The sequence below is a fragment of the Macrobrachium rosenbergii genome, chromosome 10 (assembly GCF_040412425.1).
Source record: "Macrobrachium rosenbergii isolate ZJJX-2024 chromosome 10, ASM4041242v1, whole genome shotgun sequence".
In the NCBI taxonomy this organism is placed as follows: Eukaryota; Metazoa; Arthropoda; class Malacostraca; order Decapoda; family Palaemonidae; genus Macrobrachium; species Macrobrachium rosenbergii.
Window position 1 is genome coordinate 12,325,053 of NC_089750.1, and position 25,000 is coordinate 12,350,052.

The window sequence follows — 25,000 nt, forward strand, 5'->3', positions numbered from 1 at the left end:
AACTTTTACCCTGCAAATTTTGATCCATACCTGAACTAGCTGGACTTACCCGGTTGGTTCCGCATGGAGAGTCCTCGAATGTTCAGGTTTGGGCGAGACAGAAGTGGGCGCGTCTCCGTAATGGGTGTCTGGAAGGATCGTGTTCCAGGACACCTCCCATTCTCGGCTTCCTCGGCCCCTCAGCTCAAGCCTGGAATTTATAGCAAGGATAAGATTAGTGGGTGGAATTAATGACGCACACTTTGGAATCTCAGAAATATTCACTGGCTCACATAGGAATTAAGAGAATGAATGACTTCGAAGTTTCAGACAAAGTTGTTGCCTCTCAGTAAAAATATTATGTGGACATAGATCAAGGTCTTTGGGGAGAATTATCGAGAATACAGTGAAATAACAAAATGTATCGATTTTATTGACAAATCTGTGCAATACTGAAGGCGGTATTATCAACTGAAAATTATATTGTCCTTATTTGACAATAAATTACGTGTTTATCTATCTCCCGAATTCATATATATTTATATATATTTATTTATATTATATGGAAATAATAATAGGGCAGTGTTTTGATAATTTGGCAGGGATGTGACGAGAACTTCTGTGGAAATGGCTTGGCGAGACGTTTTAACCAAAGGTAAATTTAATTCAATTGATCAATAAAAGCGATCATCAAAATTCAGTCGTTGATAAATCACAGTAACAAATGTAACCACTGTTCACATTTAGACGTATCCCGCGTTATCTTAGGAGTGATTGCCGAATTGCATTTCACTTGCTTATCAATGAGATCATGAGGATCAATTATTTCTACTGTTCTCGATAGGTTTCAAGAAAATAAGTTAAGTATATCTTAGTTTAACCAGACCACTGAGCTGATTAACAGCTCTCCTAGGGCTAGCCCGAAGGATTTGATTTATTTTACTTGGCTAAGAACCAACTGGTTACCTAGCAACGGGACCTACAGCTTATTGTGGAATCCGAACCACATTATGACGAGAAATGAATTTTTATCACCAGAAATAAATTCCTCTAATTCTTCATTAGCCGGTCGGAGAGTCGAACGCTGGGCTAACAGCGTGCTAGCCGAGAGCTCTGCCCACCCCTACAATGAAGAACATAAATGCGCAATCAACCCCGTTTGCGTGACAGCGAACTTTGGTTCGTTTGAAAGAAACTTCCAGTCTAAACAGCTTCAGTCACTTGTGTAGAGAACATATATTTCCATTACTGCCAACCATAACCAGAAGCTTATCCTATGGAAGTCCTTTCAAACATAAGTAGACGTTTTGTGTGTATATCATGACAGGTCCCCCTGTCCAAACTACATTTTACACATAACCGGCAAGTTTTGGAAACGAATCAATTCGAGTAACTTAGTTAGAATCTCGATAATTTACAGTTAAACCAGTAAAGAAAATTCTAAAAAGCTTTAATTAAAAAGTGAACTCTAAACTTAGTTATCAATAAAGACATCTCCTAAGGCAAGCCGCGTGAGAGCTAAAAAAGTAAGCTCAGGGTTTTGGTTAAACTGCTTAATGATAATTTCAATCCTACATCTACAATACATTTTCATTACACACACACACACACACACACACACACAGACACACACACACACACACACACACACACACACACATATATATATATATATATATATATATATATATATATATATATATATATATATATATATATATATATATATATATATATATATATATATATATATATATATATAAAATTGTGATTGCCAAAATGCCCTCTTAACTTCTCGAATTCTTCATGCTTTTTTTGGATACACTTGTCACTACAAAACCTTAAGATCCAAGTGCAATAAATTTTAAGAGGTAGTGGGAAACGAACCCGCGTCTCATAATCATGACGAGGACACGTCGGCAACATGACTTTGTTTCCCGCTACCGGACATCATAACCTCTTCAAATTTCCTTCACTTGGATTTGAAGGCTTTGTAGTGACAAGCGTATCCAAAAAGCGCGAAGAATTCGAGAAGTTAAGAGGGCATTGTGGCTATTAGAATTGCATATGCATCGGGTAAAGAAGTGACCAATAGATCCTACGTTATATATATATATATATATATATATATATATATATATATATATATATATATATATATATATATATATATATATATATATATATATATATATATATATATATATATAAACATTGACGAGTGCGAAGTAGAATGTATTTCCTATATTTTCCGAACCACATGCGTCTCTTGAAACCTGCTATCACTTACGTAATGGATGCAGCCTCGTGGTGATATTGATGAATACGAAATGACTTGGATGGGTCAGCCCGCACACCCCGCCCACCACACGTTGACCCGATTCCCTGCTCACGCCCACCACAGTTAGGTTCCACACATTGCAAGAACCTGCAAATACAGGTAATAGTCTAACCGTCAAAGATATATTTTTGTTATTCTTAATTCATATACTTGCCCGAGTCCGGGTTTAAGTTATTGTTCCCCAAAATAAGCGGACTAGCAAAATTTCTGGTGCTATTCCAGAACCTGGTAATTCCTGGAGTTCTGTTGTAAAGGTGAAATACATGTTAGTGTTCGCAGGATTAGTATATAATAAAAAAAAGATCCGTTGAATAGGTTATCGACAACATTTTCTTGGAAGCAGGCATTCCAGGATGGTCGAGAACGGAAAAAATTTTTTGCTCTGTCTTCCGCCATTCAGAGATATTTTTACGAAATTAGAATCTCAAGTCAACAGGCAAATAAATCGAACTTACGCTAAAAAACTGGTCAAATCTGTAGCTGCAAGAATAGAATTTTTGGAATAATGTTTTACTATAAAGATTCAAAACGATTGTTGTTTTACAGGTATAGATTAATTAACCTCACTTCATTGATGATACAAAGGCTGCTTAAATGTAAAACGATTGATGAAATAGAGGGGACGGTAAGCTGATAGCACCAGGGGCCTATCAAATTCCGTAATCCTCGATAATGTCCAGGGGATTTTTTGGCCGAATCTGATTATTCTGCAATTAGGGATTGGTCATGAGGCGTAACCATTAGAAGTGTGTAAGATTACAAGTTTATTAGTTTGTATCTTATGTGGATGTCTTTGTACTTTTCTTCATTTTGCGGTATGCTTAGAATGGTATTAGGAAAAGTGACAACAATAGTGGATTTCAACTAATGACATCTTGTTCCTGTTTCCCTTTGCGAGAAGCCAGTTTCGTAACTTGACCGGCCATTGGACAGCAGTTTACAGAAATAATAATCCACAGACGAACATTGTCGGTCGCCGGACGTTTTCCAGTGCAATTGATTTATATTGTAAGAGACATATTCCTCTCGTCCAGAACAAGGCGAGGGTAAGATGTCACTCTTTATTGCGGAATGAATAAACCAAGACAGCGCCCATGTTTTAGATCCAGTGGCTATTTGCTCTTAGCAAATATACATCATCTCGTCTTCTCTAGGTATTTTTTATAGAAAGAAATATAGTCATTTTTTATGAAGAGAAATCCTGATAAAGTTAGGTCATAGAATGATTTCCAGTCAGAGGCGGCATGATAATTAAAATGAATCAGCAATTATGTCAAGTAAATTCATCAGTTATGGTAATCTGACTTCTTTAATTTGGTGTCCAGGTTGATGTTTTTATTTGTGTAGATTGACGAGAGTTCGACACTTCTTCTAACTTTAGAATTAGTTGGGAAACAAAGCCAAACCCTCAGACGAAAAAACACGTGATTTCAGTTCCGTCTTTCCTTGAAAATGAAAGTAGGAAAACTTAACATAGAAATCAAATGAATGGATAATGTGTTTTTAGTTGTATAACATGTAGTTGTTATAACTGTGTCTGCTTGTATATTTCCTTCCTTATCTCAATGATACGATAGCGTATTGATATCATGTCATTTTTATTCTGATCGTCTAATCAGTCTCCCTAACATGATATATATATATATATATATATATATATATATATATATATATATATATATATATATATATATATATATATATATATATATATATATATATATATATATATATATATATATATATATATATATATATATATATATATGTGTGTGTGTGTGTGTGTGTGTGTGTGTGTGTGTGTAATTTATATACGTATATATGGATATTATGTATGTTTGTATATATATATATTATATGTGTGTGTTTTCCTCCCTTTATAAAATTTGGAAGGATTTTGGATTCTTAGTAAGTTTTTCAGGATAAGGTTGCTATCCCCATGCTCTTTGCTTGGGCTTCAAAGAACATACAATTACTGCACACATTATTTGCCCACTTTGGTGAATTTCCTCCGAAATTTCATTCATTGGTCCATAGCAACTCTGAAATAATTCATATTCTGGATTATTATGATCAATTGAATTAGTAAGACAAAAGCAGTTTCTTGCCTATATTTTGGGCGGATATGTAGATGACAGTCATCTTTGTGTTATATACGTGACTTTTATGTGTTTGTCTCGCCAGATACAAATTATAAATTTCTCAGTTATTGAAGAAACACACGTAACTATACTTTCTTCCTCAAGGAGATTTCTTATGAGTAGGAAGGTTTGGATGTGATGAGTTCTGTGGCCTAGGCTTTTTTTCTTGAAACAAGCACACACGTGTATATGTATAGATATTTATATATCTATAATGTATATACACACACACATATATATATATATATATATATATATATATATATATATATATATATATATATATATGTGTATATACTATATATACATATTCATATATCTAATATATATATATATATATATATATATATATATATATATATTAGATATATGAATATGTATATATATATACATATATATATATATATATATATATATATATATATATATATATGTGTGTGTGTGTGTGTGTGTGTATATTACATTATAGATATATATATATATATATATATATATATATATATATATATATATATATATATATATATATATATATATATATATATTATTATGTATATATATACACACGTGTGTGTGCATGCATTACATATAAACTTAATTTACAAATACGTTTTACCATATATCTTTCTAAAGCCCCACAAACATTCAAAGTGCCATATGATAAAGTAAAGATTTTATACTAACCCTAAAAAAAATCTCTTTTTATACATTGTTAGCTTGACTTGTACGTTATATTAACAGTGCTGTTTTCGTTAATTTTATGAAACACCAAACGCTAAAATAATAATTCAGATAACTGATTTTCACCTACCTTGCCTTGGGGGAATGACAGATAGCAGAAGGTCTGTCCCTGGCTGATTGGTAATTAACCAGCTACAGGTAACATACAGGTATTCCGTATTAGGCACCTTATATTCTCTAGGTCCCAGCTCACCTGTCGAATATAAGTGATTGATTAATGAATCTGGATGAAGCTTCGAAAGACAAAATTCAAGCTTTTTTTTTACTTCCTCTCTTTGAATATCCAAATGATTGTATGAACATGAATAATTCCTTGAAGGGCATGTTTCATAATAATTGTATAATTTATTTTTGTTATATAACTTTTGTCAGCACTGTTTAGCTTATTCAGGTAAATGCATTTACTATCTATTTCCTTGCTTTTCCTTTAGTAAACATCTCATATGACTTACCAGTCTATAATTAACCCTTTTCCTCATTTTCTTATCCTCCCAGTGTTCAATATTTAATAGAATTACGTTCATCAACTTACTATTCCTTTCATTCTGTAATAGGCAATAATCATAGAAAATATATGCCCGAACATTTTCACTTTACCAGTGCTCACATATACTTCGCTACTGAGAACCCTATATGTAAAATATTATTTCTTTTCCAAATCATCACAAGATGTTCACCTTATTCATGTGCTTTTTGTATTCCGGATTCATTAAGAGCACCATTCCTCTCCCTTTCAGCCAGCAAAGTCCCTCATTTCTGCTACTGTGAAACCAATCAAGTAAATTATTTATCTATACCAAAAGTCTTCCCTCTTTTCACCCTCGCCCTTTCTGCCTTTGTTTAAAAGGTCACAGATGAAGTCCTTCTCCAATGGTCAATCAGTCCTAGCTCCAAAGGAGCAATCATCCAATCGCTAAGATTTGTTTAATTTAAATCTGATACCTTACAGACATTAATTTCCATACACATTAAATTACGGCATCAATTGCGTGATGTTATTTTCATCCATGATTGCTTGTTCTTCAGAGACTTTTTTTCTTTAGTTTTTCTAAGTTTTTTATTTGATGAGTTTATTTGGGTGCATATGTTTAATCTCTCTCTCTCTCTCTCTCTCTCTCTCTCTCTCTCTCTCTCTCTCTCTCTCTCTCACCTTTGGGTGAATTGTAGAAGCTGGGCCCGCACGCAGTTGGAGGCGGAAACGAATATTCGAGGGTGAAGTTGAATCCAGGTGTTGCCCAGGTAAAATGTGCCACATGGTATGTCACGTCTATGCCCCCAGAGGAACTGACAGTAACCCCTTGCATGCCCTGTAGAAATAAAAGATATTATATATATACACATACATATATTAAGAAATGCCCCCATAAATAGCAAGACATGGGAAAATGGAAGAGCGTAATATTTACGGTAGCTTAGCCAACCCCTCTACGATCTATAATGGTTTTGTTAGTGCGCAAATTCACGTCGTTTTCCCAGCTAATTTAAGCCTCTTCGGGTATCTGCCCTTTAAAATGACACGTACTTCTTTAGACAATTTTGAGGTATCCCAGTTTATACCACAGTCGACTTTACTTTCGTTTTATATGATATATATATATATATATATATATATATATATATATATATATATATATATATATATATATATATATATATATATATATATATATATATATATATAAATATATAAAATGTGTAAAGAGCGCGTGTATGTGACTTAATAGTTGCTATCATTATTATTTTGTTAGCAATTGTATTAGTACCGTGTTTATTTAAAATAATAATAATAATAATAATAATAATAATAATAATAATAATAATAATAATAATAATAATAATAATAACAGGTAGTTGAACCCTTGGAAGTTCCTTTGTTGTGCCTTGGTTATACGACATACGAAGAAAAATGTAATAACTTAAGTTTTTTCCAAAGGTAAAATCTTCCTGCCAGGGCCAACTAATTTCACACAGTGAGCCTAACGATTCTGCATTGAAATAAATCAAAGCAAAATTGTCTGAGCAGACTGCCCGAATGGGGGGCCACAGTGAAAGCAACGAATGTGATCTGAAAGATCTTGGGACGTCACAGGCTCCCTTGTGATAAACTAATTTAACCTAACATTAACCAATAATTGGTAGTTTTATTTCATGGGGAGGAAATCCTTGCTCCAGAATGCCACGACCCTTGTTGTAATTTAAGTATTTTTTATTGATATTTTTGCTGCTAATGCAAACTTAGAGTTCACCCCACTTCTCTATACTTACATCAGTAAATAATTCAAGTACTTTTATTGATATTTTTATTGATATTTTTGGGCTAAACTCTAAGCTGCTAATGCAACCTTAGAGTTCAGGCCAAGTCTCTATACTTACATCAGTAATTACACTAGGGGAAAGTCATAGGTTAATCTTCATTCGTTTCTCATTTGACGTTTTAAATTAACAGTTTCGTGTAATTGGACCTTATGAACTCATACTTCCACACAGGCACAAACACACGCACCTCCAAATCCATTCTCAGCCCTAAAAATAGAGGATCGGTAGCTTGGAAAAATGGGAAGTATAGAGAGTGAATAATTATGGAATGAAAAATGAGGAAATAATGAGGTAATATCGGTCATGCAACTGTATAATTTTCGTAATGAAGCAGTTCCCTAATTCTTGCGGGAATACTACTGTTCTTACTGGATTACATAGATGTATCTTTTCCTCTGGTAGTGCGTGATTAAGTGTTATATAATGAAAATAATTATGTAGATTTTAGTAATTGTAAGCTTTTCCAAACATCATTCACATACAAAAACCCACTTATAATGCGCGTCACTGTAGTCCTGAGTTCTTGTCTTCTGTGTTTCGAGCCCACGAAACGACGAACTTATTATCAACTAAAAAAAAAATTTCCCTTCAGGTAACATGCATGAAAATATATTATTTCCGAGGTAGAGCGAATTGGATATTAAAGGACTTTTGTAGCTTAATGCTTGTATATGAATCACGGCGATGTGATAAAATTCATTCATATATATGTGTGTGTGTGTGTGTGTGTGTGTGTGTGTGTGTGTGTATTTGTCTCTCTGTCTATCTGTCCGGCTGTCTGTGTCAGTGTGACTGCCAGCGTGTTCAAGTCTGCGAGTGTGAACGCCAGTATGCGGTTTTCATTTGACGCCTAAATATACCACATTGGAGTGCGGCGTAAGGATATCGTTTCGATGACCTACCTGCATGTCACCGCAGAGACAAGCCACGATTTTCTGAGTCTTCGTTTGAACGAACAAGAGATAATCGACTTGACTCAGCGGCAACATGGAGGGCCGGCATTGACATCCCTCCTCCCCGCAGATGGTGGTACAGCTGGCCGAGGTCAGGGAGCCGCCTGCATCCCGCACCTGAGAAGACAAAAGGAAGAGTCAATTTGCATATTTCGTTTTATGTATTTTACTTGGGTCTGCACCTTAAGTGACTACTAAAATTTGGCCCTTCTTCGAAAAGTAGCAAATTTCGATTATGAAAAGTGGGCAATTTACTCAATTAAAATTGGGAAAAAAAACATTGTGTCGTGAATCGAGATAAATGAAAATAAAGTTTATTAGGGAAAATGTTTCTTGAGTATTTAAGGAAAGTGGGGGACTTTAAAACTCGGGGGTAATAGGTTAATGAATACTATAAAGCCACAAATATACTCCAAAATTATACTGATGGTGGTGAAAATGCCAAGAATTTCGTCACAACTCGCAAGCAAAAAGACTGTTTCTTACCATGATAGAAAGGCTTTGATTCGAGGTTGGGACGAAGAGGTAACTGCACGTTAAAGAGCCTTCCACGTTCCACAGCAGACGTGTTGGTGGATCCTGGACGGTGCCCCTAGATGGGCTGTCGGCCCCGTAGAACATGACGTCACACACGCTGTTGGGATTTTTCGTACCTTCCAGACGAGCTGCAAAGAGAAAAGGAAGAGGGGCAATAAACTTATTAGCGGTGCTCGTGAATTGCAGCCACAGTGCACTTGCATTGCCATGTATAAAGAATATATATATTTTATATATATATATATATATATATATATATATATATATATATATATATATATATATATATATATATATATATATATATATATATATATATATAAGCAGTTAATAACAATGTACTTAAGAGTATTCTCATCATAAAAATACATATTACACTGATGTCTAAACCCGTTTCAATGCATGAAAATATTTTTGATAAGTTTATTCAAAGTATTCGTAAGAAAATAGACAAGTAAAATCATAGTGTCCTTTGTTTGAGGACAAGAAGGAAGCATAAGTGAAACTGAGATGCATGAGGGAGAAGTGACCTTGATTTCACTCACAGTTATGAAATTGATATGCTCCCACGAGGAACTGTTTCTCAACGTCCGTGTGAGGACCGAGATTGAGGTGAATCTCGAGGATGTTGCCCGATGAAATGAGGAACTCTGGCTGTATGAATCTCCCTGAAGAGTCTCTGGGCTCCCTGGCGACGGGCCCGCAGATCTTACGCAGCAGGTTGTCGCTCTCGCTGCCGGCAATCCCGTCGTATATGGACACTTCCGAAGAACATGACTTACCACTGGGCGGAGGAAAGGAGAGTGTTCATTGGGACATGAGGGAAATGAAGTAACTTTCTTTAGACTGTGAACGGGGGAAAAAAAACCTCTTTATCTCCTGATGAAAATGAAATTTTTTTCATTTCCACATGAAGTGACTTGACCTCCTTCTTATGCATATAAATTAAATTGGACAAATTAAATATCGCGGGAAGAAAATTATTATTCCGTAGCATAAGAAGTCTGCTATGTAAATCGCTCCAATCTGATTGGATGAGAAATGGTAGCCGATGAATCGTAACAGGCAATAAAAAATATGGGAAAGTTCCTGTACCACTGGTTATATGTATTTCACCAAATTAGTATCTACAGAATATAACTCTGATATATGTGAAAATAAACTATTATGCTGAAATGAATTTTTTGGGAAACTAGCAGAGAGAGAGAGAGAGAGAGAGAGAGAGAGAGAGAGAGAGAGAGAGAGAGAGAGAGAGAGAGAGAGAGAGAATCCTTGTCAAAACACTCTTTCGTAAGTAGTGGATTTCTTGAAAAATTTTTAAAACTTCAAATATTAGGCTCTTTGAAAGAAGATTAACAGATAGAAATTCATATGAGCTATCTCCTTCAAAGTTTACATGTTTTATTAATAATCCAAAGGGGTAGATAATCAATATAAAGTTATATCGAAAAAAATCAAAGCAATTTAGCAGTCGTGTTCCCTTATACTAAGGCTAAACATAGTTCCCAGTCCCGTCGAAACAGGTGACCATTTTTCATGCATGTTCTGCTAACTATTTCATTTACAATTTTTTGGCCCGACACATTATTACAGCAACGGGACTCTGAACCATAGATTAATGAGAATGCAATTGTCACGTCAAGTTCATGAATCTTATAATTAGATATGTTGTCAGAGGGTGCAGTTCTATCATCGCTCAGTACCTACTAATATTCTTCAGTTTATCCGAGTAAATATTCAAATTATTTCCTGAATTATATGATTGTCCCAAATTAGTTTTTTTTTTTTATGAATCGACTCTACCTTTCTTCATCTACTGAAGAAACAGATGAAAGCTTCTGACACTGACAAAAAAAAAAAAAAAAAAAAATAATTTCAACATTTTCATTGAACTCCCTAGAAGGATCAAAATTTACTAAGTATACCCTAGAAGGAAGCACACTATACTGTTTTAGAATGTTAAATCAGTATATAAAAAAGACGTTCCCTTAGGACTTAAAGCAGAATATTTTTTTTATTTGAATGAAACAAAAAAAGAATTTTTTATTGCCATTTCCTTGAAGTGATTAAACCTCCCTACAAACAGAGGAACGTACAGTAAGTATGTTGAGAATTTATACTATCGTAAGCTCTGCTGGAGAGATATTGCATACAAGATATATAATGATTCTGTAATGGTGCAGGTAATGAGCCCCCAGAGGGTGCCATTAAAAAGTGTTTTGTATAATTTGTTGTGATGAGCAACATCTATTGCAAGAGGGCAATTACAATGAGTTTTTTATTGGAAAACATTTAGTGACAAATGACCCTTAATGGATCTGAATCTAAATTGCTTAATCTCATTAACCCTCTAACACATGATTAATGGTGAGATAACGTAAACTCATTTGCCTCGTACTGAATTACACGAGAGATTAATGAGAATTAATTTCAGCTAATCGCGAAACCATTCGAAGCTGATTTGGATTTTTCTAGGAAAATGAACAAGTGTTTTCACACTTCTTTGCGCTCTCACTCTTTTCGTGGTGGTTCTTTCATGAGTTGAAGGTTTAGAATTAAGGCTTATTCACAGAACAGAGTTCATGGGTAAGAGAGTTTTTTTTTAATAACTCGTTCCCAGAAGGAGAGCAGGAAGTGCGGAATTTCATTTTCCCATTACTATAAAACTGTCAAGAGAAAGTTATGTTACAGATGTATAAAGTTTATTGGTGTGCATTCATTGCAGCAAGAAAAATCCTTCAGCGAACTATACTGTGATAGCCTACCCTAATTTGTACTTGAATAACGACACCTGGATGACATCGTCTTGGCGCCCGACGTAACGCAGCCAGCAGTGGTGCGACGGCGTGAAAGCGGAAGTATCGAAGTTGCCTTGTCTGGTGCCGTTGCCCCAGTACACCCGATGGCATCCGTGGCTCCCGCTGTGCCCGCCTGTAGGATCACCTGCAGGAGATAATTGATGCAACATAGCTGATATTCCTTTGGAAGAGTAGCAAGAGTCCCTTGGGGTTTAACAAAGGTGCGGCTTCATATCCGCGATCCTAAGTTTCACATCTTTTAATTTAACGTTTGGAATTCGTGTATTGTTAATAACAACGACAAAAACAAAAATAACATGATATTTAAGAAATATGACAACCTCGTTGAATATATTACAACATCTAAGGGATGTAGGTGATTACGCTTCATATGATATTTTGGTCATACAGTTGTAAGGCCCAAGACCTTTTACCATCACCATAAGTATTTGTTTGCATGAAGTGATTGCTCGAACAAAATTTAGTTAAGTGAGGCATTTTTACAACAACAGCGTTTTGAGTTATGTCAGTGTCGATCGCCATTGTTCTTGTAATGCCTGATTATGATACTAACGCACTGATAACATGAATTCAATTATATGAACCTTCAGCGTAATACTTACTCATAATGTGTGTACTATCAGGCGGTGGGGGCGGCGTGGGCGGTGGTACCTGCGGGTTGCCTAATACATCCACAAAATCGACCGTCGCGTGGAAACCACTGAATTTATAGGGCGGGAGAAACATCCCGGTGCTGCTCGCAAAGAGACGGGAAAGAATGAAAAACTTGGATTTCCAGTAAAGAGACAAAACGTGCAGTACCATAATAAATGAAGTAGTGTGTCATTATATATTTATTTATATAAATAGCTAAGCATAAAAAGTGACGTTTTTAACTCACGCCCGCGCTGGGACGCACACACACATTATATATTATATATATATATATATATATATATATATATATATATATATATATATATATATATATATATATATATATATATATATATATATTATATATGTATATATATATATATATATATATATATATATATATATATATATATATATATATATATATATATATATATATATATATATATATATATATATATAATGTATGTATATATACATATATTATATATATATATGTATATATATATATATATATATATATATATATATATATATATATATATATATATATATATATAGAATAATACAGTATAATACATAATATATTATATATATATATATATATATATATATATATATATATATATATATATATATATATATATATATATGTAGAGATATACATACATGCATGCATATTTGCATTCGTTGAATCCCCTACCTGAAATCGACCAGGACGTTCGGTCCTTTAAACTGTATGGTTCGGGCATCGTCTCCGCAAATCGTCGTGATGAGAGGGGACGATGTCGAAGTCCCCGAATATATGGCGAGATAATCGGTGGCACATCTCCTGAGGAGAAATAAAAGATGAAAAACATTAGATTTCACGAAGAAATTCATTGGTATAAAAAGAGTAGTTGCGGAAACATAGCACCAATATTAAACTCAAGTAGAATATGTTGTTCAATCATAAGAAATACCACAGAAACGTAGTCAAAAACAAGGTAGTAATCACCTGAGGTGACTTATAAAAAAAAATCGTATTTTAATCTGTTTTGAATACCCGAAAGTAATTGAAACGCATTGACACTTTCAGTGTGCCAGGGTCCTTTGTTACGTGCATTGCAACATTCATTGTGTAATCTTTGGAGATCTATCCCCTTTATGTGATTTTGAAGTGAGTCAGACTGGGTGTTTCTCCTAATTATCCGGCGGGAACGTACGAAACTTAGAATATATATTCTGACAGAGTAGTACAAAAGGATGGCGTTTTTTTTTTTTTTTTTTTTTTTTTTTGAAATGTGTCATGAGTCTGTTAGCTCAATAGTGAGAGCGTCTGTTGGTTGGGATTTTATCAGCTCTTTATTCTTGTTACTTGCATTTTAGAAACTTATTTATGTCTAAACTCGCACGTCAGATACTTTCGTATTTAGACATAGATAAAATATCTAAAATGCAATTAACAGGGATGTGAATCTGATAAAGTGTCCACCATTAGACGCTCTCACTATTTAAACTAAGAGGAGGCCTGTGGAAAACGACAAAATATCACAGGCGACTTGCTTGCTCCTATTCCATTATAACACATTACATTCATGTTTCTTACGCTCCCAACGTTATGTATAAGAACAGAGCTCTGTTAATTGTGAGGGTTATATGAGAATGTTTATATATATATATATATATATATATATATATATATATATATATATATATATATATATATATATATATATATATATATATATATATATATATATATATATATATATATATATATATGTATAACTGAATCACGAAAATATGGAACGTGATGAATCTATAAATAAAGTGTTTCCGTTTCCTTCATGTGGATTTTATCTTTATTTGTATATGTATATATATATATATATATATATATATATATATATATATATATATATATATATATATATATATATATATATATATATATATGAGTAAAGATTCAGAAGGCGAGTAACAAAATTCCTTTATTTATCCAAAAATTGATAAAAGGATAACTAGCGGTTAAGAAAGAACCATGAGACTTAAAAACTTTAAAAAGAACCTATATTATTTGCGTTTATTGATTCGAGTTATTGTCAAATGCAAACATATATATTACTATGTAATATATATGTGTATATATAATGATCTAAAATAACAGTTCTCTCTCTCTCTCTCTCTCTCTCTCTCTCTCTCTCTCTCTCTCTCTATATATATATATATATATATATATATATATATATATATATATATATATATATATATATATATATATATATATATATTGTATATTATATAGGTATTTATATAAATACATATATGTATATAGATATATATTTATATATATTTAAATATATGTGTATATATATAATATATGACTATTTATCACATCACCGTGATTCATATACAATCAGAAAGCTACAAACGTCCTTTAATATCAATTCACTCTACCTCGGAAATAATATATTTTCATATATGTTACCGAAGGGAATTTTTAGTTGATAATAAGTCCACCGTCCCGTGGGGTCGAACCACCGACGGACGAGGAATCAGGACAGTGACACACTAACGCAGTGACGACTAACGCAATCAACTAAAAAAATTCGTCCGTCGGTGGTAACATATATGACGGAATATCAACTATTATTTCGGTAAACATATATGAAAATATAGGTAGAGTGAATAGATATTGAATTGATATTATATGAATCACGGTGATGTGCTTAATATATATATATATATATATATATATATATATATATATATATATATGATATATATATATATATATATATATATATATATATATATATATATATATATATATATATATATATATATATATATATATATATAGAACTGTTATTTTGGATCAAATGTAAAAAAGACTATAGGCAAAAACACTGCTCTTTCAGATGTAGAAAAACATTTAATTCGATTTACCGGAACATTCCGTCCCGTTTTCATTTCTTTCATACAGATATTCGCTAGTTCGTGTATAAGAGCGTCAAACATTTTATTTCCAGGCAGTCGAAATCTGCCTACAAAAGCAAAGGACGCATAACAACCAACATGGAATTCGCTGTCGATTAAAAACACACACCGTTACTCTATTCTCTCAAGAGGGGGAATAGCTGTTCCTGAACATACAGTAAATGTCCACAAATACGCTAGACATTTAATTTAATGAATATGTACATACACATTATATATATAAATGTGTATATATTATATATATATATATATATATATATATATATATATATATATATATATATATATATATATATATATATATATATATATATATATATATATATATATATATATATATATATATATATATATATATATATATATATATATATATATATATATATATATATATATGTGTGTGTGTGTGTGTGTGTGTGTGTGTGTGTGTGTGTGAATACCACTTACACTGTGCCTTTGATCCTAATTCTTTGGCGTATTCTTTATTTAGCTGAATCGTGTTCTTGTTGAGCATTAAATTTAAGAACAAAGCCTTCGGCCGACAGCTGAGCGGGCCTCATTAAGCTAATTTATATGGTTTGAATGATTGCCCTGTGAAAACTTAATTTCACTAAATGTTGTTACCATGTTAGAAATGCTCTGCCTTCTGTCCAAAACATATTTCTGTTGTTTCTTTAACTCCTCTATTTATGAGTCATATTCTTGTTTTCCAAAATTTTTCTCTCACTGAATCATTCCACTGTTCAGGTTCCAAAAGTTCAGGATTAACCATCCACTCATCGAATCACAACTCCCCTTGAAAATATTTGCTTTTAATACCATATTAGGCTTTCATAAAGACCAATTCAGTATCCCTCCCGTTACCTGTCATCTCTGTCTTTCTAATAGACTAACACTTCTAACCATTTCTCTGAAATATTGCTTTCGCTTATAACACCTTTCATTAGGTTCCCTTCAGTCCCATTGGAATAGTGTTGCAGATCTCTCGCTTGCAGGTATTACGCCTTTCCTCAGATTCCTTGCAATTTTACAAAAAGAATATCATAAGTCTCAGTGTTTCTAGTGACTACAAACTTTCCCCCAGTAGCCCAGCAGTCCTCTGGGAACAATAATAAGATTTTTTTTTAACTTCTTTAGAAGCCACTTACCACATAAGGTCTCTCAACTTCCAGTAATTCCACCCTTTCCTCAGATTCTTATTAACACCATGACAAGAGTAACAAGTCTTTCAAAAATCCCATGACAACAGTAGCAAGTCTTTCAACTCCTTGCATTTACATCCTTTCCTCAGAAACTCCCTAATACTATGAGATAGATTCTATAAATCTCTTAACTTTCAGCAGTTACACCTTTCCTTAGAAACCTTCCAGTTACGCAAGTGTCTCAATTTCGCGAAATTACACCTTTCCTCAGAGACCGTTCCCACGAGAACAGTGATGTAAGTGTCTCAGCTTCTTGTAATCACACCTTCCCTCAAAAACTTTCTAAACCATAAGGACAACATCCCATCTGAACGTTCAACATTTTTATTCTTCCCCTAAATATTACATTTCTATTAACCCTTCGTCCTACAATTCCTAGCAATCAGACTCTTCATCTCAGAGTCCTTCTCCAACAGCCCCCAACTCCACCCCCACCAATAACAGCCCATCCTCAGCCTGAAAGTACAGACACGCAATAATTAAATCTGCCCTTCCAAAACAGCATTTTCCCCTGTACAAAAAAAAAAAAAAATCCTTTACTCACTCTTGCGGAAGGTCCATGGCTAGGAATTTGATGGTACCTGTCGTTGCTGGACTAGACATCACCATGAGGTACCTGCACCTTGAATTAGGAGGGTACAGGCCCGGATACCCTGGGGAAGTGAAATGGCAGTGGCCGGGTGTCATGCAGTGCACGTCTTGATATAACCAGTCGCAATCTGTCAAAAAACAAAATAACAGGAGAAAGGCTAATTAATGATTTTCTGTGGATGGTTAATTTCACAAACATAGAACGTGTGAGAAATAAGAAATCATTCCAATGTAAGATACAATTAAGAAACAGTTACTTTAAAGGTCAAAAAGCTTAGTAACGAGCAGTACTCGATCCCATCCACCACCCCACCCCCTCTACCCTTAGGAAAATACACATATAGACACACTTATGTCGTCTCTGGCATATTAATAAGCAAGTCAATTAGCCCCTAACATAACTCACCTGTGTATTCTACCTGAGTGCCACCCCTTTGCAGGTCTCCCGTTACTTCATTCGACTTATGAGGAAAATTGTAGTAAGCTATGAATCTAGGACTTCCTCTCTGCTCGCTTACTCTGTTGATTGATACAAAGAGAAAGGATTATTCGCTATAAATGAAAATTTAAAAGATGGGAAAGATTTTTATAAGGATGCATTTTAGGTCAGATATCATCCTGGTGAGACATCTTGGAAGTTATAACACATCTTACTTTCTAGCAAGCTTAATTTAGCAATTAGAACACCATTTACAAAGTCGTAATTGTATAATTCCACTCCATCCCTTACAAATACGACTGGAATGATCTCAGTATATTAAGCAATCCAACAGCACACAATCGGTCTTCTGTGCGATCTAGTATATAGATACGACGTTATGTTACATCTTGTTTGATTCATCATTCAGGTGAAATCCAATTTTATATCTTATTATGTTAGCAACTCGTAATTCTTACTTGTATATAATCGTTGCCATGCCAGAATCACTATACAGAACCGCAGGAGGGTGGAGTCTCTGGTCCTCTCCACATATCCTCATGGTGTTGACGCCCCTGCTGCCACCTCCGCCGCCTCCCAGCCCACCTATACTCCCACCCAACCCTCCTCCAATTCCGCCCTCCAACCCTCTCGCCACTTCGACGTTCGGATTCCTTCCGTCGGAGACTTCCACGAAGCCACCTCGACACCTAGGGATTAAAAAATAATCTGGTTAGGTATTTATTCAGCTAAGTAGGTATGCAAGAAGTACAATACTGTATGATACGAATGACTGTACAGCAACTTTGATCTAAATTAGCTGTTTGTTTTATGCTTTAAATAATTTATACTAGTTTATTCACTCAAGTTGGACTTAATTACTCTGCACCTTGAGAGAAAATTATAAAGAAGAATAACTACATAAATATTTTTTAATTCTAAAAATATTTATCATAACTCCATACTCATACGTTTACATATATTTTTACGATTGTAGCCGGCTATATTTGCCCTCCAAATAGCTTAGTTAATTGAATTACTTGACAGATGGTTTTTTACTTGACCCCAATGTTTTTTTCTGCATTTTTGCCTCCAATTATTTTTGTGTGTGTGTTTAGGGGGAGCTGAAGTGAAATAGATGGCACTTAGCAATATGCGTTCTCCTGTCATGGTGTTATTGTTGTACCAGTTATAGTGCTCTTTCCATTACAAATTGCTCGGGTTATTCCATATCAGAGTCAGTAGATTAAATGAAGAATAATAGGATCAATAATGGCATCTCTGTGTGTTTGTTCGAATCCTTCCACTGTAGGTGAAAGCTTCTTCATTTATTTCCTGTTCCGAAATACATAGACAAAACGTGTCAGTCTCAGCCACGGAGGACTTGGAAGTTCTTTAAGCAATAACTTACTAAGAAAAAAACAAAATTATTGCTGATCAACTTTACTTGCCATGGGCAGAACTTGACCTAGGAATGGAGCAGTGGCGCATTTGAATAAAACTATATTTCGGTACTGAAGGAAAATAGTTGTGGAGTTTAATTTGGGGTAAAATTTCTTAAAAGAAAGCTTCATGTATTTTGCCATTTCCTTGTTCAAATGTCTTTTAAAACTAATTACTTTTGAATCCTTTGCAAAATACATTTTCAGATAGACAGACAGAGCAATAGTTAGAATGACAGAGATGTCTATACCACGACAATCTTAATGTTGCCACTGTGACGGTCTAATGTGTTTCAAAAATATGTTTTGACAGTTTTATACTAACAATAAAATTTCACCACGTACTCAACTGAAATGAAACCTAATATTTCTCTCTCTCTCTCTCTCTCTCTCTCTCTCTCTCTCTCTCTCTCTCTCTCTCTCATTTAAATTCCTATAATATAATGTTATCACATTATATTAATTTTGTTCCTTAATTTACTTCTGCATTTATATGCTTATCTGTATACCTGTTATTCCAGACTTTGAGAGAGAGAGAGAGAGAGAGAGAGAGAGAGAGAGAGAGAGAGAGAGAGAGAGAGAGAGAACGGAAGGTCACATCTACGAGTTTCATGAGATGAATATGAATGGAGAATGGCCACACAAAATTCCGCAGTGACAGCCAACGTTTATTTTATTCCTTTTCCTCTAAACTATTTTATAAAAAAAACACGACCCTTTTTAATATGATATGATTTTTATTGGATTCGCATTATGTATAGTTTAAAGTTAATTTATAATTTATCAATTACTTTGCTCATATCGAACGTATATTTTACTAGAAGTGAAACATATGCAAAACATATTTTAATCACCTGGAATATATGACGCATATGTGCATTTCATGTAGATGATTTTTAGTAATTACAAGAACTACATGAAGGTGTTTTCAGACTTGTAATTATCACAAGGAAACTAAACATAATTATTTTACTAAGCAGACCTTCAGTTTATTATTATTATTATTATTATTATTATTATTATTATTATTATTATTATTATTATTATTATTATTATTATATGAGACTCATGTCGTCCTGCTCAGATAAAAGCAGTACAGTCTTTATTACTGGAAGCTTGCCATCAAACATGTCAACTTAGCGAAGCTTAAATTAAATATAAACACTCAACCATGCGAGAGGGGAGGGCAGATGTAAAAAGTGGGAGAGAGAGAGAGAAAGAGAGAGAGAGTTTGAAAAACAGCTGTACAATGTATCCAGTTGCGGCCCTTTATTTGCTAATTCCATAATTATCTCTTTCCTGAAATAATATGTATAAACATGAACTGTTTTGGACCATTTTACAGAAGTTATTAGTCTGCAGGTGGCATCATTTCATGGTGCCTACTTTCCTTTACTCCGAATCCCACTGTAATCTCTTATAATACTATAATTGTCAGGTCACAAAAAAAACACACACACACACAATCAATATCGACTAAACCTTTGTAGCAGATTCCCTTCTTCATGTTTTCTCTGAGGGGTGTTTCAACGCATAATGACCTTATTAGTTACTAAAAATTACCTTCTTAGATATTAATCGCATACCCTTTCATACGTATAGACTCTATAACACCTGCAGTCATGTAGGAAATAGAAAAGTTTAAGCTCTATAATAATTTTTTGTACCAAAAAGAAACTCTGATTTGTGAAAATGCCTAGTGTAGATGAGAGAATTTAGTTCTAAAGAAGACTGGTATGCAAATATATCAAAGCATATCAAATTACTTTAAATTCATCACTAGCCTGATCGCTTACGTCAAAATCACTGAAAATTGCATCTAGATAATGTGGTACGTAATGTAAACCTATTCATATAATCATTTCCCATATATTTTATTGATTTATATTTATAAGAACTCACGTTGTATCGTTGAAGGAAGACCCAACGTGAACCAGGCGATGTAGCTGAACCTCCACACGATGTCCGGGTGGTGCCCTCAGGAGGTACCAGCACGAGAGAGGCGGAGACATGTCCCCTGGAGGGACGAGGGAACCTGACACGCGGCCTGAAGTCACACTTAGCAGGGACCCGTCGATCGTCATGTTACACACTAGGAAACAAAGGAGACAAGAAATGATGCAGAAAAATGTAAGTAATTTTATCAAGATTTACAATGAAGCTCTCTCTCTCTCTCTCTCTCTCTCTCTCTCTCTCTCTCTCTCTCTCTCTCTCTCTCTCTCAAAAACTCGGTTAAGTTCAAACGATCAAAGTTCCAGCCACTCCATTTTATTATTATTATTATTATTATTATTATTATTATTATTATTATTAATTATTACAAAGTTACAAGTGTGTTACTGTTGTCTATAAATGAGAAGATTCTAAGGAAAAGTAAAGTTTTTATAACTGAAAAAATAAATAGATTTAATCTGGACAACTAAAGTACACAGTATTTGTTTGAGGGGACACCCAAACAACTTTTCGAATCTTGATTATTTATGTATTTATTTTTATTTATTTATAATTAATTAACTGATTAATTCAAATCAATTTCTACACGTTTCTGAATGTTTGATTGCATATCCAAGCAAGGTAATACAAGCCAGTACCTCGGAGAAGAATACAGTTAAACTCAAACTAAAGTATTATATCTCCTTACGTGAGAATACTGTTAAATAAGTGATGAGAGATGATTAGAAGCTTCGAAATCCGTTAGGGTCACAAACGTCTAGGAATCGTTCCCGACAATAGATCGATATTGAGAATTATTGGACGTAATTTCCCGGTCATTGACGCTCAGGTTCTCAAATTACGAAAAATTCTTCATCATCAATAATCAAGAGTTTTAATATCAGGAGACCTGGAGACGACGCCCTGTCTATCGTTCCTAATAAAGGCAGTTTAACGCGCCGGAAAGATCAGGCACGCAGGATTTAAAAAGATATCAGAGGTTGTTAGATATAGTATTGCGGATTTCATTTTTGTCAGAGAATTAAGTAGATTGTTCAAATATAAATTTTGTAATACTTTGTTGGGAACAGACTGGTTTTAGTTTTCTGTAAAAGAAAACTATTGTGCCGGCTTTGTCTGTCCGTCCGCATTTTTTCTGTCAGCCCTCAGTTCTTAAAAACTACTGAGGCTAGAGGGCTGCAAAATTGTTATGTTGATCATTCACCCTCCAATCATCAGTCATACCAAATTGCAGCCCTCTAGCCTCAGTGGTTGTTATTTTATTTAAGGTTAAAGTTAGCCATAATTGTGCTTCTGGCAACGATACAGGATAGGTCACCACCGGACCTTGGTTAAAATTTCATGGGCCGCGGCTTATACAGCATTATACCGAGACCACCGAAAGATAGATCTATTTTTGGTGGCCCTGATTATACGCTGTAGCGGCTGTACAGAAAACTTGAATTGCGCCGAAGAAACTTCGGCGCATTAGTTACTTGTTTCTACTAAAGGACGGTAAGAAGAAAACATTATATGATCTTTCGGTAGTAAATTAACACTTAAATAACAGCTGTTGCGACAACAACATTAAAAAAAATAATAATAGTAATAACAAAAAGTAGCAGTAGTATTAGTAAGGACCTCAACCATTAAACCAAAACACAAATTAACTTAATAAAAAGTCAAGTTTACCATGGCCTCCTCCTAAAATTCTTTATTCAATTAATACACTTCCATTCGAAGAAAATTATGTTCTTGCCAGCAACAATGCTTCCCCCACCATTTACTTCCTAAACGTCCATATCAAGCCCGGAACACAGTGACTTCTAGCATTCAGTCCACCGTGTACGCGCTTCTTGCCTCTCCGCACAAGCCTTGGTCTCAGCGCTCTAAGGCGGTGAATAGAAAGCCGGTAAACAAACAAATAAACAATGACGTCCTTCGCTGTGTTTGCTTTTCAGAGGCAGCTGTATTAAACTCGGTAGTGCGTGAAGTTTCGGGATGTGAGAGATCCGGTAAAAAGGAACAATTCAAGTCAAAACAATAATAAAGAGAAATAAACAGCAGGAAAATGGGAGCAAACCGGTTGCTTGTATTTTAAATGATGCCCCCCTTTTTTTAATCGAAGAAAAAAAACTTTAAGGGATACCTTATGCCTCTCTCTCTCTCTCTCTCTCTCTCTCTCTCTCTCTCTCTCTCTCTCTCACGCGGGCGCGCAAAAGAACTTACAGTATATATGAAAAAAAAATTTATTTGTTAATGAAAATCCCCTTACCCAAGATTTCCATGTGCTCTTATTATTACTAGAATAATTTAAAAACATTCCATATGGGCTGGGCAAACATAAGAATTTAAGAAGAGAACATTCACCTTTTCAACATCCAACCCAAAACACATGACAAAGATCGGATAATCAAATAGCTCTTGCTCGTGGGCTTATATCAAACTGGTGTCTCAAAAACAAGTCACAAAAACGATGTGAATAAATTCACCTTGCTTTGTAGCATTGTTTATATATATATATATATATATATATATATATATATATATATATATATATATATATATATATATATATATATATATATATATTGCTACGAATTGATCAAGTACCTGGATTTTACACAACTATTAAATCCAAAAATTAACCTCACTTCAACCAGATACCTGGATCCTCATAACAATAAAATTACGACTGAACATACTAAAGCATACTAAAGGTAGCAGTGATCCCTAAAAAACTTGCTTATCACTTGAAAAATCAATCTAAGGTTATCAAGTTATGAGTGAGGTAGTAACTATTTAAGCAAGAAATATACTAGAGGGGAAGGGTAACAAGACCTCAATCGTACACGTACACAGAGACATATCGGCAGCATGTCGAAGAACCCTACTGCACCTTTCACATCCATTATGCACGAACCCTACCGCTTCCTGAATTTTAAGGGCCTTTCTTTCCATTGCGTCTTTTGTGATATCTATCCAGCGCTTTCAGGGTCTTCCTTTCCCTTTTCCAAACGCTCTCGAGTAAGGTTATCAGCAACCATGGTTGACTTACATTATTACATCTGACGGAGTATCGATTACATTTCTTCAAAGAAGAAGAGATGTCTCGTAACACCTTTGAAGATGAATTTAAAAATCATGGAACTGCTTCCATTTCAGTATGGCTCTTAATACAGACGTTGGCTGCGTGTATATATACATACGTATATCTATATACACACACATATATATATATATATATATATATATATATATATATATATGTGTGTGTGTGTGTGTGTGTGTGTGTGTGCGTGTGTGTGTGTATACAGTATATAATATGCACCCATACATACATACATACATACATATATATATATATATATGTGTGTGTGTGTGTGTGTGTGTTTATCTATGTATGTATGCATACATGTGGTTTGCGTGTGATTTCAGGTAGTATTCATGGATGAGGTTTCCAGCCCCTTCTTCACCCCAAACTGCGACACACGGAAGTCAACTCATTATGCAATACCCAATTCGCTCTGATGTCAACAGAAGCACAATAGGTTTTAACGCAAACATCTTGATTATCATTCACGCATATTGCATTAAAGAGTAAAACGTTTACTTCAACTGTGGAATGATCAGAATGCGAAGGAGTTTCTGTTTGTTGGTTTTGGGACTGTCCTTTAAAGCAGGGGCATCACAACTTCCCTTTCAGCGCAACTTTTGAACTTTCTTTTAAGCTTCTCAGACGACGTTTTCATTTCGGTTTGTTTAAGGTTTAACTTTGGTGTTCGGAGTTTTAACTACTTAGAGTTACTTCTGCCATTGTGAATGAAGTTTGTTGTTTCACGTCTGTTTTGTTTCCTATTTTTTGTTATTCAGGTCTCATTCTTTATATTATTTCAACAGTTATATTAGCCTCTTCTTTCCCACTCCCTTCCGGCATCCTGCATCTAATAGGTTTAATTTTTTCGTCAAG

At 34.2% G+C, this 25,000-nt stretch overlaps 1 protein-coding gene and 1 long non-coding RNA gene across 2 annotated transcripts in view; one reads left to right on the forward strand and one right to left on the reverse strand.

Moving 5' to 3' along the window:
• LOC136842491 (uncharacterized) overlaps nt 1-25,000 on the reverse strand; it is a 63,663-nt gene that overhangs the window by 529 nt on the left and 38,134 nt on the right. The window contains 15 exon segments of the mRNA XM_067109871.1: nt 46-190; nt 2,270-2,327; nt 2,330-2,407; nt 5,273-5,395; nt 6,353-6,509; nt 8,421-8,588; nt 8,958-9,136; nt 9,554-9,792; nt 11,774-11,951; nt 12,430-12,560; nt 13,167-13,295; nt 17,192-17,366; nt 17,645-17,757; nt 18,136-18,366; nt 21,001-21,190. Of these exon segments, the coding sequence (XP_066965972.1) occupies nt 46-190; nt 2,270-2,327; nt 2,330-2,407; nt 5,273-5,395; nt 6,353-6,509; nt 8,421-8,588; nt 8,958-9,136; nt 9,554-9,792; nt 11,774-11,951; nt 12,430-12,560; nt 13,167-13,295; nt 17,192-17,366; nt 17,645-17,757; nt 18,136-18,366; nt 21,001-21,190 (2,294 nt within the window).
• Nucleotides 21,091-25,000, forward strand: part of LOC136842492 (uncharacterized) — a 404,522-nt gene continuing 400,612 nt past the window's right edge. The window contains exon 1 of the long non-coding RNA XR_010854235.1: nt 21,091-21,228. This is a non-coding gene — a long non-coding RNA (uncharacterized lncRNA). The remainder of the gene's footprint in view (nt 21,229-25,000) is intronic.